This window comes from Pygocentrus nattereri, chromosome 28 (genome assembly GCF_015220715.1).
Source record: "Pygocentrus nattereri isolate fPygNat1 chromosome 28, fPygNat1.pri, whole genome shotgun sequence".
Lineage (NCBI taxonomy): Eukaryota > Metazoa > Chordata > Actinopteri > Characiformes > Serrasalmidae > Pygocentrus > Pygocentrus nattereri.
The window spans coordinates 23,839,345-23,852,317 of record NC_051238.1 but is presented as its reverse complement, the minus strand read 5'-3'; the positions used below and the strand labels follow the sequence as shown (position 1 = coordinate 23,852,317).

The window sequence follows — 12,973 nt, the reverse complement described above, 5'->3', positions numbered from 1 at the left end:
ACTCTGTATGACATATGGTGATCTGTAAATATGGACAATTTAAAATGGTTGCTTTCTCAATAAATAAAATACTTATCCATTGGAAATATGTTTTATCTTTAAGAAACTTTAGTATCTCAGCATTAAAATAACGTACAACTTTTAAAGATGGGTAGATTTCTAAGGTTTTCTTCTAAACGTCGTACCTTCCTTTAGTCAGACCTTTTTATTTTAGTTATAATTCATTGTTTAAGCTTGAAAATGAATCTAACTGGAGTACAGATGATTTTATTACGCCATTCAGGAGAGATCTAATGGGGCAACCTGAGAAGGTCAACCACATGTACCCTTATTTGACAAGTTATTATTAAAGAGGTGGGTGGTACTAGAGGGGCATAATTGGCAAGGATATCCACGCTTGCTCAATTCTGCTTTATTCCACCTCACAAAGCTCTTCGTTTTCGCCAAAACAGAGTTTGTTCCACAGGCTCTAGTTATAATGGAGGCAGGAATAACAAATGTTCAGAACGAGAAGTTTTCTGCTCAAAGTAGGACAAGGAGTGACACGGTTCCGTCTCAGGTGGGATCGTGAGCTTTATTTTTAAAAACAGGGAACCAAGAAGTTTTTCCCCCCCATATCTTTTTTTTTCCCACAACGAAGCAGGACAAGTCCCACCCTTTCTCCTGTCATCCGAACACAATGTCAGAATTCATGGGGCCCTATTCTGAGCAGCCCTCCCTCTCACTGCACGGCGCTAGGCTACAGCTGGGCTGGAACATCACATGGTTCGCTGGTGTGACTGCTGCTTCTGCTAGCGCTCCATGTAGGTCAGTAAAGAGGACAGAGAGAGACGCAGACCTCGTTTCCACTTCGCTCGGCTCGACTGGATTTTCGACTCCGCGCACAAAAAAAGTCCCAATGAAAAACAAAATCCTCTTCAGTCCTCAAAAAAAAAAAAAAAAAGCTCCATATACAAAATCATAAACCTTTCTCCCATGGCAGCCGTGGCCCATCTCCAAAGGATTAGCGCACATAATAAAATAATCTCATCAAGATAGCTGGAAAAATTTTATATTGATGGTTGAGAAGAATAACTCAGATCAAGTTCTCTTCCATAGGGAAGCTGACTTGAAAAGGATAGGGCACATTTTTGGAAAACACAATAGAGGAAGGGAAATGAAAAAACTATGAATGGTAGAGAATTTCCTCTCAATACTGCATTTCAGTAATGCTGATATCTTGGATAGCCATGTTTTGAAAGATAAAGTTAAGCCATACTTTTTTTCTTTTTTTTTTTTAACCACATCATGAAGACATTAACCCTGAGTGCACTTAGTCAATGATGACAGTGCACAAGCTTAGAAAGAGCAAGTCCATTCCAGAAGTAGATCATTTAAAGGTTTTTTGGTGAAATTGAAAGACTTCGCAAATTAATTAAATAATTTTCACAATGCAGGCAATTACCTTGAGAGGGAGTGACTTTTCACTGCAGGGGCTTATGGGTAGAGAATGAAGGCTGCTGGCCGGACTGGTCTCGGTGCTCTAAAAAGGAAGGGGGGGAAAAAAAGCAAAGAATGCAAATTCCAATCCAGCCAAAACAGATCCCACCCCCCACCCCCCAACAGAAGACCTTAAATGTCCAAAAATGATGAGTATTTTCACATCTACAAATCTGAAAACTCTTGCCACTTTAAGACAGTGGATTAGGGTCAGGACTGGGATCATGCCCTCAATCAGAATGCAAATTGCGTTATGTTAGGCAGCAGTCAAAAAAGAAGAAGAAGAATTCATATTATTTCTGCACAAAGATCATCATCATCAAAAACAAAACCAGGAACCAGTTCCACTATATACATACATACATACATACATACATACATACATACATACACACACACACACACACACACACACACACACACACACACATATATATACACATACACACACATATATATATACACATACACACACACATATATATACACACACACACACACTACTTATGGTATGGGGCAAAAGTCAGAGACCACCTTTCATTTATTCAATTTCCTGTCAATATGGTAATTAAGTACAAGTACAATATGGATCTGAAAGGATATGTAGCAGTCAAGAAGCCGTTATTGAGACAAAGCAGGCAAAAATCAAGCAAATTTTACATTTCCAGGGTTCAGACCTCAACATCATAACGTGTTCAACGATCTGCATCACGAGAAGAAGAAAATGCAACCAACTTATAAGACGGACGTCTGGAGATGTAGAAAATTGCCTGCAGATTTCTTTGAGAAAATGAAAGTCTCCTGAAAAGAATTTAAGCAGTTTTAAAGGTAAAGGGTGGAATCAATAAATACTGAAATACACATTACATTTAGTTGTTGACGCATCTGTGTTATTTTCAGATCTATATGTTTTCAGCTTCTTTTGACTGGAAATGAAAGAAATTAAAAGGTGGTCTCCGACTTTTGCACAGCAGTGTACAGAAAAGTTAAACTATACACATCAAATCAAAAAGGGATGCAAAACTCGAACCCGAAGGATATATTTGTTGGTCGATAACATCAGCGGACACTGATGACCCAAGGTTTGAATGATGTAGTCAAAAAACATGAGACCCTAGCTAGCAATTCATGTGTAGGCTTAGTTGGAACTATTTGGTAGCCTTTGCCTGCATTTACAAGACTTGTATGCAATAAGACTGTATTTATGCAGCTCTCGTAATCCTAATTAGGATACTGTTGATGTGGTGAGAAACGAAAGCCAAGCTTGGGAGCATATCATACTGTGTTTATTCATAGCATGAAGTCAGAGCTTCATCCTAGAGCCATACGCAATGAAAGTTTAGATTTAGACTTTTCTTTTTGGAAACATCCTAATGCAACAGCTTCAGCTGTAACATGTCAGTTGAGCTACATGTTGTTTTAGATAGCTGGTTCTGTTCCCTACTATTTTCTGCAACAAACTGGAACGTAATGATTTAATGGAAGTTGAAGGTGCACGAAAGTAACATTTGTGAGGTGCACACTGTTTTCTGCAAACTCTTTAAAGCCTGTAGCACCTCCACCTCTAACCTGCCACAAGCTGAACATGGTAATACTAAAAACAAGCTGCTGCAGCATTTGAAATAGTGAGATAAATTGCCTCTGCTGTATGTCAGTTTGGCTCTAATGACCTAACCAGCACAGTGCTGATATGTGACAACTGAAATGATAACCCATTTACAGTGAATAGGTGAATGGATAGTGGGCTGATCAATGTTTTGATGAATCATTTAATCATGAGTCAGTGGCTTCAGAGATCTACTCATGCTGAAACATAATAGAACTAATTATGTCCTATTACAAGATAGCAGGAAGGAAAATTATCCTCAGGGCTGTATACTTTTCAAACAGTGGAATTCTGTGACTTTTCCATGACACAACTTAAATTTCCATTCCAAACATTTAGCAAAGTGCTAGGTAATATATAATCTACAGTGGTACACCCTAATATTGACATACTATTTCCTGTTTTAGTAATATATATATATATATATATATATATATATATATATATATATATATATATATATATATATATATATATATGATAGATAAGCACCACTTAATTTTATGCACTTTACTCATGGTATGTAGTCTTTGATGGTTTATATTTAACTCATTTGCTTAAAATCCATAAAATTAAGGAAAGTCAGGAAGCATGGGTTCATTAACTTTAATGTTAAACTCTTAATATCACCTGATGTCAAGTTACTGTGATATGTTTAAAAAAGCCATTACATTGATTTTTTTAACTACCCAGCATTAGTTTAACACACAGACTGAACCAAGAGGACAAACCAAAATATGAATCTAATATTTAAACATTATCAGCTAGTAAGTCAAAATGCATTTTAAATGCATTTAAAGAATGACTGAGTAAAACTAAAATCTGACCCACGTACGGATCTGCACCAGGTTTAACACCCAGAGTATGGATCTGTTATTTCTCTCAATAAATAAAAGTTTCATAATTTCAGAGCCTCTATATTTAGTTTTGACTCCTCTGGCATCGCATATTCGCATTGGGCAAACACGTCCATCAGTTTCGCTTGTAAATAGCGGTTTATGAGAGGGATGTAAGAAGAGTTCGTTCAAAATGTTGAGTACCTAGAGTACAATAAGGACTGTATAAAAGTCATATCAAGTTGTGCCTGTTACTGTGCATCAAGTATAAACCTAGCATGACTGAGTAAAGAAGCTAGTGGAGAGTTTTTCCTCTTACATTGGACTTTAATAATTCTCTTTCTCCAGTGTTCGAATGTCAAAACATCTTCCACCATACACACATGCTGAGTGTTGCATCTTAGCTAGCCAAGATTCATATTAACAACATGTTAGTAAAGCTAGTCCATGTATCGATACATTGGTCTCTGTGGTATTTGCAATCTGGACTCTTCGGTGCTTCAAATGTGATAAAATGACAAACCGCATGGCAAAATTCCATGACTTTTCCAGGATTTTCATTACTTAGTTATGTAAGATTGCCGGACAGTGCAAAAAAGAGGTGAGGAAGGGGGTGCAGGCAGGATGGAGTGGGTGGAAACGGATGTCAGGGCTGATGTGTGACAGAAGGATAGCAGTAAGAGTGAAAGGGAAGGTTTACAAGACAGTAGTGCGTCCTGCTATGATGTGTGATTTGGAGACTGTGGCTGTGTCTAAAAGACAAGAGGCTGAGCTGGAGGTGGCGGAGATGAAGATGCTGAGATTTTCGTTGGGAGTGACAAGGATGGACAAGATTAGAAATGAGCAGATCAGAGGGACAGTGAAGGTGGAGCAGTTTGGAGATAAAGCCAGAGAGGCCAGGTTGAGATGGTTTGGACATGTGTTGAGGAGGAATAGTGGATATATTGGGCTAAAGAATGTTGGAGATGGAGCTGCCGGGTAGAAGGAGAAGAGGTAGACCTCAGAGAAGGTCTATGGATGTAGTGAAGGACATGGAGATGGTTGGTGTGAAAGTGAAAGAGGAGGCAGTGGATAGGGCAAGATGGAGGCAGATGATCCGCTGTGGCGACCCCTAAAGGGAGCAGCCGAAAGAAGAAGTTATGTAAGATTGCCAAATAGAGACGATAAGATTCTTGAGCAGAAAGAACGAACATCTGTTTTTTCTTCACTTTTGTTCAGAAATCAAGGAAAGAGAAGTCACTTACAGTGTGCATAGTTGGTGTATTCCTGGTTGTTTACACAGATCATAGTAACGACGGGCGTTACATTTAAAGTAAACTGCAGATTGTGGTTTCTTTCAAGCTGTTCTCTACAAGCATTCTAAAATACCAGCCTACTCCCAAACATGTCAGCTTTGATCAATGTGTGTCCTATACTTAATTCTTAAGGACAAAAGAAAAAGAACCTCTTTGGTGAAACAACAAAAACAAACAGGCATAATGGAAAAGGCACTGAATCAAAATGCTGGGCAAATTGATGGTGTTTCAACTTGGAGGATTAATGCATGTTCAAATTCAAACAGAATACTCAATGAGAAAACACAGGTAAAACAAACATGTGATAGAAACGGTATGATACTTGAATTCATGTAAGGTTTTCTCTGAAGACAAATTTAAAAATATATATATAATAAACACTACTGGTTATTTAGATCATAAGCCTACTGCTAAACCTTGCTCTTGAATTTTGGACTGCCATTTCACCGATATGCACAAACGTACAGAGGTGAGCAGAGTAGCCAGAAGTTACGTTCCACTGCAAGTACTGTTATCTTAAAATAGGAATTACTCAACAGAAGTTCAAAGGCACCCAAACCATCACTTGTGTAAGTGTAAGAAAAGCCTACATAAGCCGGTGAAAAGCCTACATTGCATTTGACTGTCGAAACAACTGATGTGAATTCATTGTCATTATTAAAATGACAAAAGTGTGAGGGTGTGGCAAACCGACATCAAATGTGCTAGCCAGGACAAAGGATAAGGAGTTTTTTTAACAGAAGAAAACATATGACATGTGAACTGAATGCAAATTATTTAAAAATGTAACAGAAAAAAGATGGTCAGTAACCTCCATCTGGCACCAAAAATCTTTAATCCAAATTTCTCAATAGTGTGTGGCTGCAGACATGCACTCTCAGACAGATGCACTCTCAGCATCAGTGACGCCACGTGCATGTGCACAAAGGCAGAAGCAGCCCGACGGCACGTTCATTCTGGCTGCTTCTGCTCAGTGACTTAAGCAGAAGAAGTTTTTAAACCAGTTTTTGTCCATAACACAGCCAGAGAATGTAATTTTACGTACCTCTGTTGAAAAAAGTCGTAGAACCCATTACAAGCGTCGGTTGGCTCCTGGTGGTTTTCAGTAGTCACTAACGGTATTCTGTGCTTTCCTGATGGGTTGAAATCACAGTCTAAAGGATTCAGATCCTTTTCTGGGGATGTTCTGGAACTGATTCTGGATACATTTGTTTGTTTCCTAATGGTCTCTAACGGCGACCACCAAGCCAACCATCGTCCCTAATCTTCCTGGTTCTAATTGTCTTCAGCATGGCTATTGAGAGTTTCAGCAATAGTCTGTTTGTTTTCTCTGCAAATAACCCGACATTCATGTCTTACCATCATTGTAGGTTTTGATTTTAAAGTTAATATATTGTCGCCGGTTTTCCTTATAAAACCAACAAAAACAGCGTACACTCACGCCATTAATAGGCTGGAGGTGCATGTCAGGCTGAAAGTGCATGTCTGCAGGAAGACCCTTCTCAAATTTAACAAAACCACCTCTTACAATCACTGGCACCAATGTTATTTCACACTTTGAGCAACCTCCCTTTGCTAACATAACAGCAACGATTCTTCTCCTATAACGCTTAATAAGACTGGAGAATACAGAGCAAGGAATCTAAGACCACTGCTCAATACAGAATCTTTCCAGGTCCTCCAGGGTCCAAGGTCCATTCTTTTGGACGTTCCACTTCAGCTCACCCCACAACTTTTCTAAAGGGTCTTAGGTCAGGAGACTGGTATAACTATGTCAATAGCTGAAGGCACTCATTCATTTTTGTGTGGACTGAAAGCACATTTTGGGTCATCCTCCTGCTGGAAGACACAACCAAGACCCAGTTTTAACTTTTTGGCAGAGGCAGGATGTGGCATCTAATTGTTGTTTTGAAGACTTGCGAACAAAAATTGCTACCATATCTTAGAAAATCTCCAATCGTGATCCTTGGAAAACAATTTTCCTCTGTATTTATCGGCATCACCGGGAACAATAGTAAAATAGGAATAAAACAAAAGTGTGTTCTCTTCAATACAGGTTCTCTACAGCTCCAGTTGTTTCAAATGTCTTATTGACCTAACAGCGGATTTGGGCATTTCAGGAGTGTAGATATCTTTAATAGACACTGTATAATTAATGAGAGTCAGAACACCTTCACGTCTTTTCATTTGTATTTTCTAATACTCTTCATGTTGGTGAATGACATATGGAACTCATCTCCACTACCAAACATGGACCTTGTTAAAACATGGTTTTGTGTAAAAAAAATATATATATAATAATAATTTTATGCTAATATGAGAATTTTCCCTACATTTTCAGTGCAAGCTTGAGTTAATTAACCACAAAGCCTTTTTTCATGTCCATTTTTCCATCGTCATCAAGAGTGACCAAAACTATCAAAAATGATTAAAATGTTGACCAACGTTACTGCATAAAAGACTGTTTCCCTTTACAAAAATACTCAAGTAAAAGCATAAAGTATACTCTACTAAAACACCTTTTAGAAACTGTACAATTCATAAAAAATAAACAGTTAACAGGGTAACAGAGTACAGGTGGTGTGTTACTCCACATCTCTGCAAACGTAAAATGAGCTGAAAAAAAAACAGCAGAATTAAGTCAGCATCAGAAAGTCAACTACCACAAAAAATTTAAAGAAATATGAGCTGCTGAGTCAAGCGAGGACATAAATACACCCCGATGTGTGAGCAGAAGAAAAGGAGATATGAATGATTTAAGTTTAGGCTGGATTTTTATAACATCACAAGTTAAATCCTCAGCAGCATTTTCAGTTGCACAGGCCTTCTGTTTTACTATTTAACATTCAAGTTGGTTTGTTGTTCTCAGTTGTTTTTAATTGGCATATCTTTGTGTCGCCCCAAATTAATCTCACATGAGATATAACAAGAAACAGTTAAAAAAAAAAGAAAAGAAAAATATTAAATCTGAGCTCAGTATCATTGGGTCATGCAAACAAAAACAGCAGAAAGGCACAAGTCATTGTGATGCTTGTTGGTGAACAGTTTACATATGGAGATGGAAGATGGCAGATTTGCAAGTTAATGAGAGGACAGAGTCGGCGAAGAGGGCAAACAATTTCCTCTTTAATATTCATGTTCTTCTGCTGTGTACTCTTCCTGGTCCTTCTCTGCAGTCCGTAATTGTTATTTCAGGTTTTATGGCTTACGAAAATGGATTTAATGTAGCTAATGCTTAGAGGAATGTGATGAAGCCAGCCTGCAGAGTGCGGTGGGTCTTTTGGTTAACAGCCATAGTCAGTAAGAAATCAGAATGGAGCTTCACTCAGCAGAGAGAAATGGGACTTCCACTGAAAAAAAAATAAGCTTGGCGTTCCTAGCTTTTACTCTTGGGTTTTAATGACCATTTCCTAACCACTTGAGCCATACCATATATAAGGTGCACTGTGCCTGAACCAAAAACCTTTCAGCTATGCATTATTGCAATGGTGCATTGACTGCAAGAATGTGACTTTTTTCCAAGAAGAGCAATTTTAGAAAGTTGAATCTCTTACTCCACTTGAGCTTCTCCCGTGGGAAGCAGGGCCCCAACTTTGGACTAATCGATGAGGCTTGAAACTGGTACAGCAGATAAAGATGATGTAGTTGTGCTAATGTACCTGTGATGACAAAGAGTGGGGCAGTGGGTCCATGAATCAGCTGCTGGACTGGTAACTTACCTCCTGCAAGATCCTGCGCAGTCGTAGCAGCAGAGTTTTCACCGCCGTGCAGTCCTGCTGCATTAGCCTGAAAGGAAGTGCCTCCAGTCCTGCCAGTGGCTCGTCATCCCGGGACAAACAAAGAGATACTGGCCGTGGCTCCCTGGAAGAACAAGACATGAAGTGAAAGACTAGGGCCATGCTGAGGGGTGCCGGTCTGGGCAAGTGATGATAAATACAGCAGCAATTTCCTTAGATTACTATTTGATTGCTATTATTAAAATGATCACTGTTGATTACAAAAAACCAAAACAGATAATATAATAATACATTTTTATTTAAAAGCGCCTTTCAAGAAACCCAAGGACACTGTACAATAAATAATAAAAGAAAAAAAGAAGGTAGATAAAAAAGCAAGAACGTGAACAAACATACATAGACACATATAAAACCATAACACAAACACATAGAATCAGCCATATGCTAGTTTAAAAAGATGAGTTTTGAGTTGGGATTTAAACATCATTAAACATCAACAGATGAACAAGCTCGCAGTTCAGTGGAGGCCAGAGGAGCGAAGAGTGCGCACTGGAGTATAGGGTTGAAGCAGACTTCTTGGGTAAGATGGGACAAGGTCATTCAGGGATTTAAACACCAACACAAGTAATTTGTACTGTATACGGTACTTCACTGGGAGCCAGTGGAGACGACTAAGGACTGGAGTAATATGCTCCCAACATCGTCTATGGGTCAGCTACCAGCAGAGTTCTGCACATATTGCAGCCTGCTCAAAGCCCGAGCAGGGAGGCCAGACAGCAGAGCATTGCAGTAGTCAAGCCTAGAAGTTATAAATGCATGGACTATGGTCTCAGCAGCAGTGAAAGAGAGAAAAGGGCGAATCCTGGAAATGTTTTTAAGATGGTAGAAGGCTGTCCTACATGTGTTAATGTGTGATTCAAACGATAATGTAGAATCTCTCACTTGTGTAGAGGTAGAGACAACAAAGCCAGGGATACAGACATTTGTGTCACTAAGCCTCCTGACTGTTGCAGGAGAAGCAATTATGATGGCTTCAGATTTTTTATTATTCAGGCTCAGGAAGTTCTCCACCAGCCAAGCCCTCACATCAGTTAAGCAATTCAGCAAGGCACTAGGTGGCAAGCTGAGAGAAAGCTTTGTACAAATGTATATCTGGACATCATATGCAAAACGGTGAAACTGCAGCCCATGATGTCTAATGATGTTACCAAGAGGAAGGATGTACAAAATAAAAAGCAGGGGCCCTAGAACAGAGCCCTGGGGGACACCATGTGACAAAGAGCATGTGTCAGATCGAAAACGTCCCATTGAAACAAACTGCTGCCTACCAGAAAGATATGATTGGAATCAAGCTAATGCAGTACCAGTTATGCCAAATATATTTTTGAGACGAGTTAGTAAAAGGCTATGACACACTGTATCAAATGCTGCAGTAAGGTCCAATAGGACAAGCAGACTCAGCAGTCCTTGGTCGGCTGACATCAGCAAATCACTGACAACCCTAACAAGAGCAGTTTCTGTGCTGTGATTCCTCCTAAATCCTGATTGAAAGACCTCAAACAGATCATATGATACAATATGTTCTGTTAACTGAGCAGCTACTGTACGCTCCAACAGTTTAGCAAGGAATGGGAGATTAGAGATGGGCCTATAATTTGCGAGATTCTCAGGATCTAAGCCAGGCTTCTTGACAACTGGAGTAATAGCTGCCAGTTTCAGAGAAGCTGGGACCATTCCTGAGCTAAGTGAAGCATTGATAACCCTGGTAATAAAAGGACAGATAAATGGCGAACAAGCTTTCACCTGCTGCGTTGGCAAGGGGTCTAATTGACATGTAGTTGCCCTTGAGGAATTAACAATCTGTGAAACATATTGTTGGTTTACAGTATTGAACGTAGAAAAATAACTGCTGCTGAACTGAGAAAATAGTTGTGGAATGTTTGGGGTAGCTGCCGTAGGCTGAGAGTAAATTGTGTGTATTTTATGATTGAAAAAGTTCATGAACCGAGAGCAGAGTTCAGCTGAGGGAACCATGGGGAAACTTTTCACAGGGCTCAATAACTTATTGACCGTTGAAAAGAGAGCTCTAGGGTTACTGTGGGCACCATGAATAACATTAGAATAATAAAGTGTTTAAGCTTCCTGTAGTTGTTCCTTATAAAACAAAACATGATCACTGTAAGCAAGAGCACGCACACTCAGGCCAGTTCTGTTAGGAAGACGTTCAAGCTGACAACCAACAGCTTTCAGCTTGCGTAGCTCAGCAGTATACCAGGCAGCAGGCTGAGAAACTAAGATGTTGTATAAAGTGAAACCTAGTACACATTTTTAGTATTTCTCATCAGGCGATTGGTGCAAGAATATTTAAAAATTGTTTATATTTTATCTAGTGAAACTGTTTTATGGTACTGGCAGCACAATTATCTGCAGTACGTCTTGAAAATGATTTTCCAATAGAATCATTTCTCAACAAGACTTGAAACAATTGTTTTCACTTGCCAAGATATATTTTTGCAGTGTGTCTGCAATTGCACGCAACAACCTCTCAACCACTAATATCCTCCAAAGACTTGATCTTACAGCTTCGTCTCAAGAGACAAAAAAAAAAAATATCGTTCAAGAGAGCATGTCTAAATCTATAGTTAAGTTCTCGGATTTTATTCCAAAGAAAACTACGAAGTCTACCACCATACATAATTAAATATGAATCACTTCCATTGTAACCCATTACCTCCAATATGCTTGCAAATCAAAGTGCATGGAACTTGTACAAATATGATATAAATGGGATTTGATTAAGAGTCCTTCCAAGTTAGGAACGTCTACTCATAATTACACCTACCATTGATGTGATGGAAATGCAAGGGCCTAATACTGCATATTTACTTGGATAACTGAACTTTATATTAAATTATTTTTTTTATAGAGTTGAATTATATATCCACAAACCGTATGTCCATCTCATCCTCTATAAGAACAATTCAGAAAAAAGGGAAACTTGGTAACTGAGATCTTTTTAAATGTATTTTTACAAGAATAAAAATGGCCATCCATGCTCTTACGTAAGTGATTATCCCAATGATACCATTTAGGAGAGCATCATTAGGAAACATTTGCCAAAGCCAAATTTTGGTGTAAACACCAGTGTAACAACTTGCTAGCATCACTGATAGCTTCAGGTTTCCACAAGCACAAAATTATGTATTGATGTTCTGTGCAAGTTCCAGCTTTATGCTATTTGCCAAAATGTCAATGACATCCTTTAATGGCGGATCTTCCACAGTAGCCTCTCATCAGACTTTCTTCATCGGTGACAGACAGAGCAGATAATGTATTAAATTATGGGTTTCAGCACCACAGTTGAAAAAGTAAAGTGTGGATGAAAGAAATAACGTGTCTGATTTTTTTTCCTGGCACAGAAACCTATAAACCTAAAAAACAGCAAAATTCTCTGGACATCAAAATGTGTAGTGGTAACAATTTTTATTGTATGCTGGCCACTCTCATATGTACATGCCCGAGTCGGTCAACATTGTTCCCAGACAACATAAAACCCCATCTAAACACTCTGAGGCAGTATACACATTAAATATTGAACACTAAGAACTGACCCAGTGTTAAATGCCTTCTTCTCCGCTAAACACCTCTGTCAATGTAATCGTTGACTTTAGACCAGGATCATTATTTACAGCGTGGCTTAGAGGGAGCTTTTACTCAGTAATTACCCAGATTCAAACCACTGGCCACAAATTCCTCTTCTGGCTTCTGCACGTTTTATTCTATCAGGTCATCCTCTAAGAAGAGCACTGTCAAAGCTTTTTTTAGGTTAAAAAAAAAAAGAAAAAAAAAAAAAGGTACAAATAAAAGTGTTGCAGCCACAGCACTATAGCGCCTGCCAACATGACAGTGCTAACAGACTCTGTGGCAGATTTATCAAGGTTCTGTGCCATTCTGGAGTTAAAAATCATAAACACTATCATAATTTGCTCAACAGGTGCAACAATGCTATTTTTCTTCCCT

The 12,973-nt window shown here is 38.8% G+C and overlaps 1 protein-coding gene across 3 annotated transcripts in view; it reads right to left on the bottom strand.

The window, feature by feature from the left end:
- The window catches only part of ccser1 (coiled-coil serine-rich protein 1), a 106,241-nt gene that overhangs the window by 59,913 nt on the left and 33,355 nt on the right, over nucleotides 1-12,973 (bottom strand). For all 3 annotated transcript variants that reach the window (XM_017710220.2, XM_037535952.1, XM_037535951.1), the window contains exons 6-7: nucleotides 8,936-9,077; nucleotides 1,445-1,522 (exon numbers count right to left, since the gene is read on the bottom strand). In XM_017710220.2, coding sequence (XP_017565709.2) covers nucleotides 1,445-1,522; nucleotides 8,936-9,077 — 220 coding nt within the window. The remainder of the gene's footprint in view (nucleotides 1-1,444; nucleotides 1,523-8,935; nucleotides 9,078-12,973) is intronic.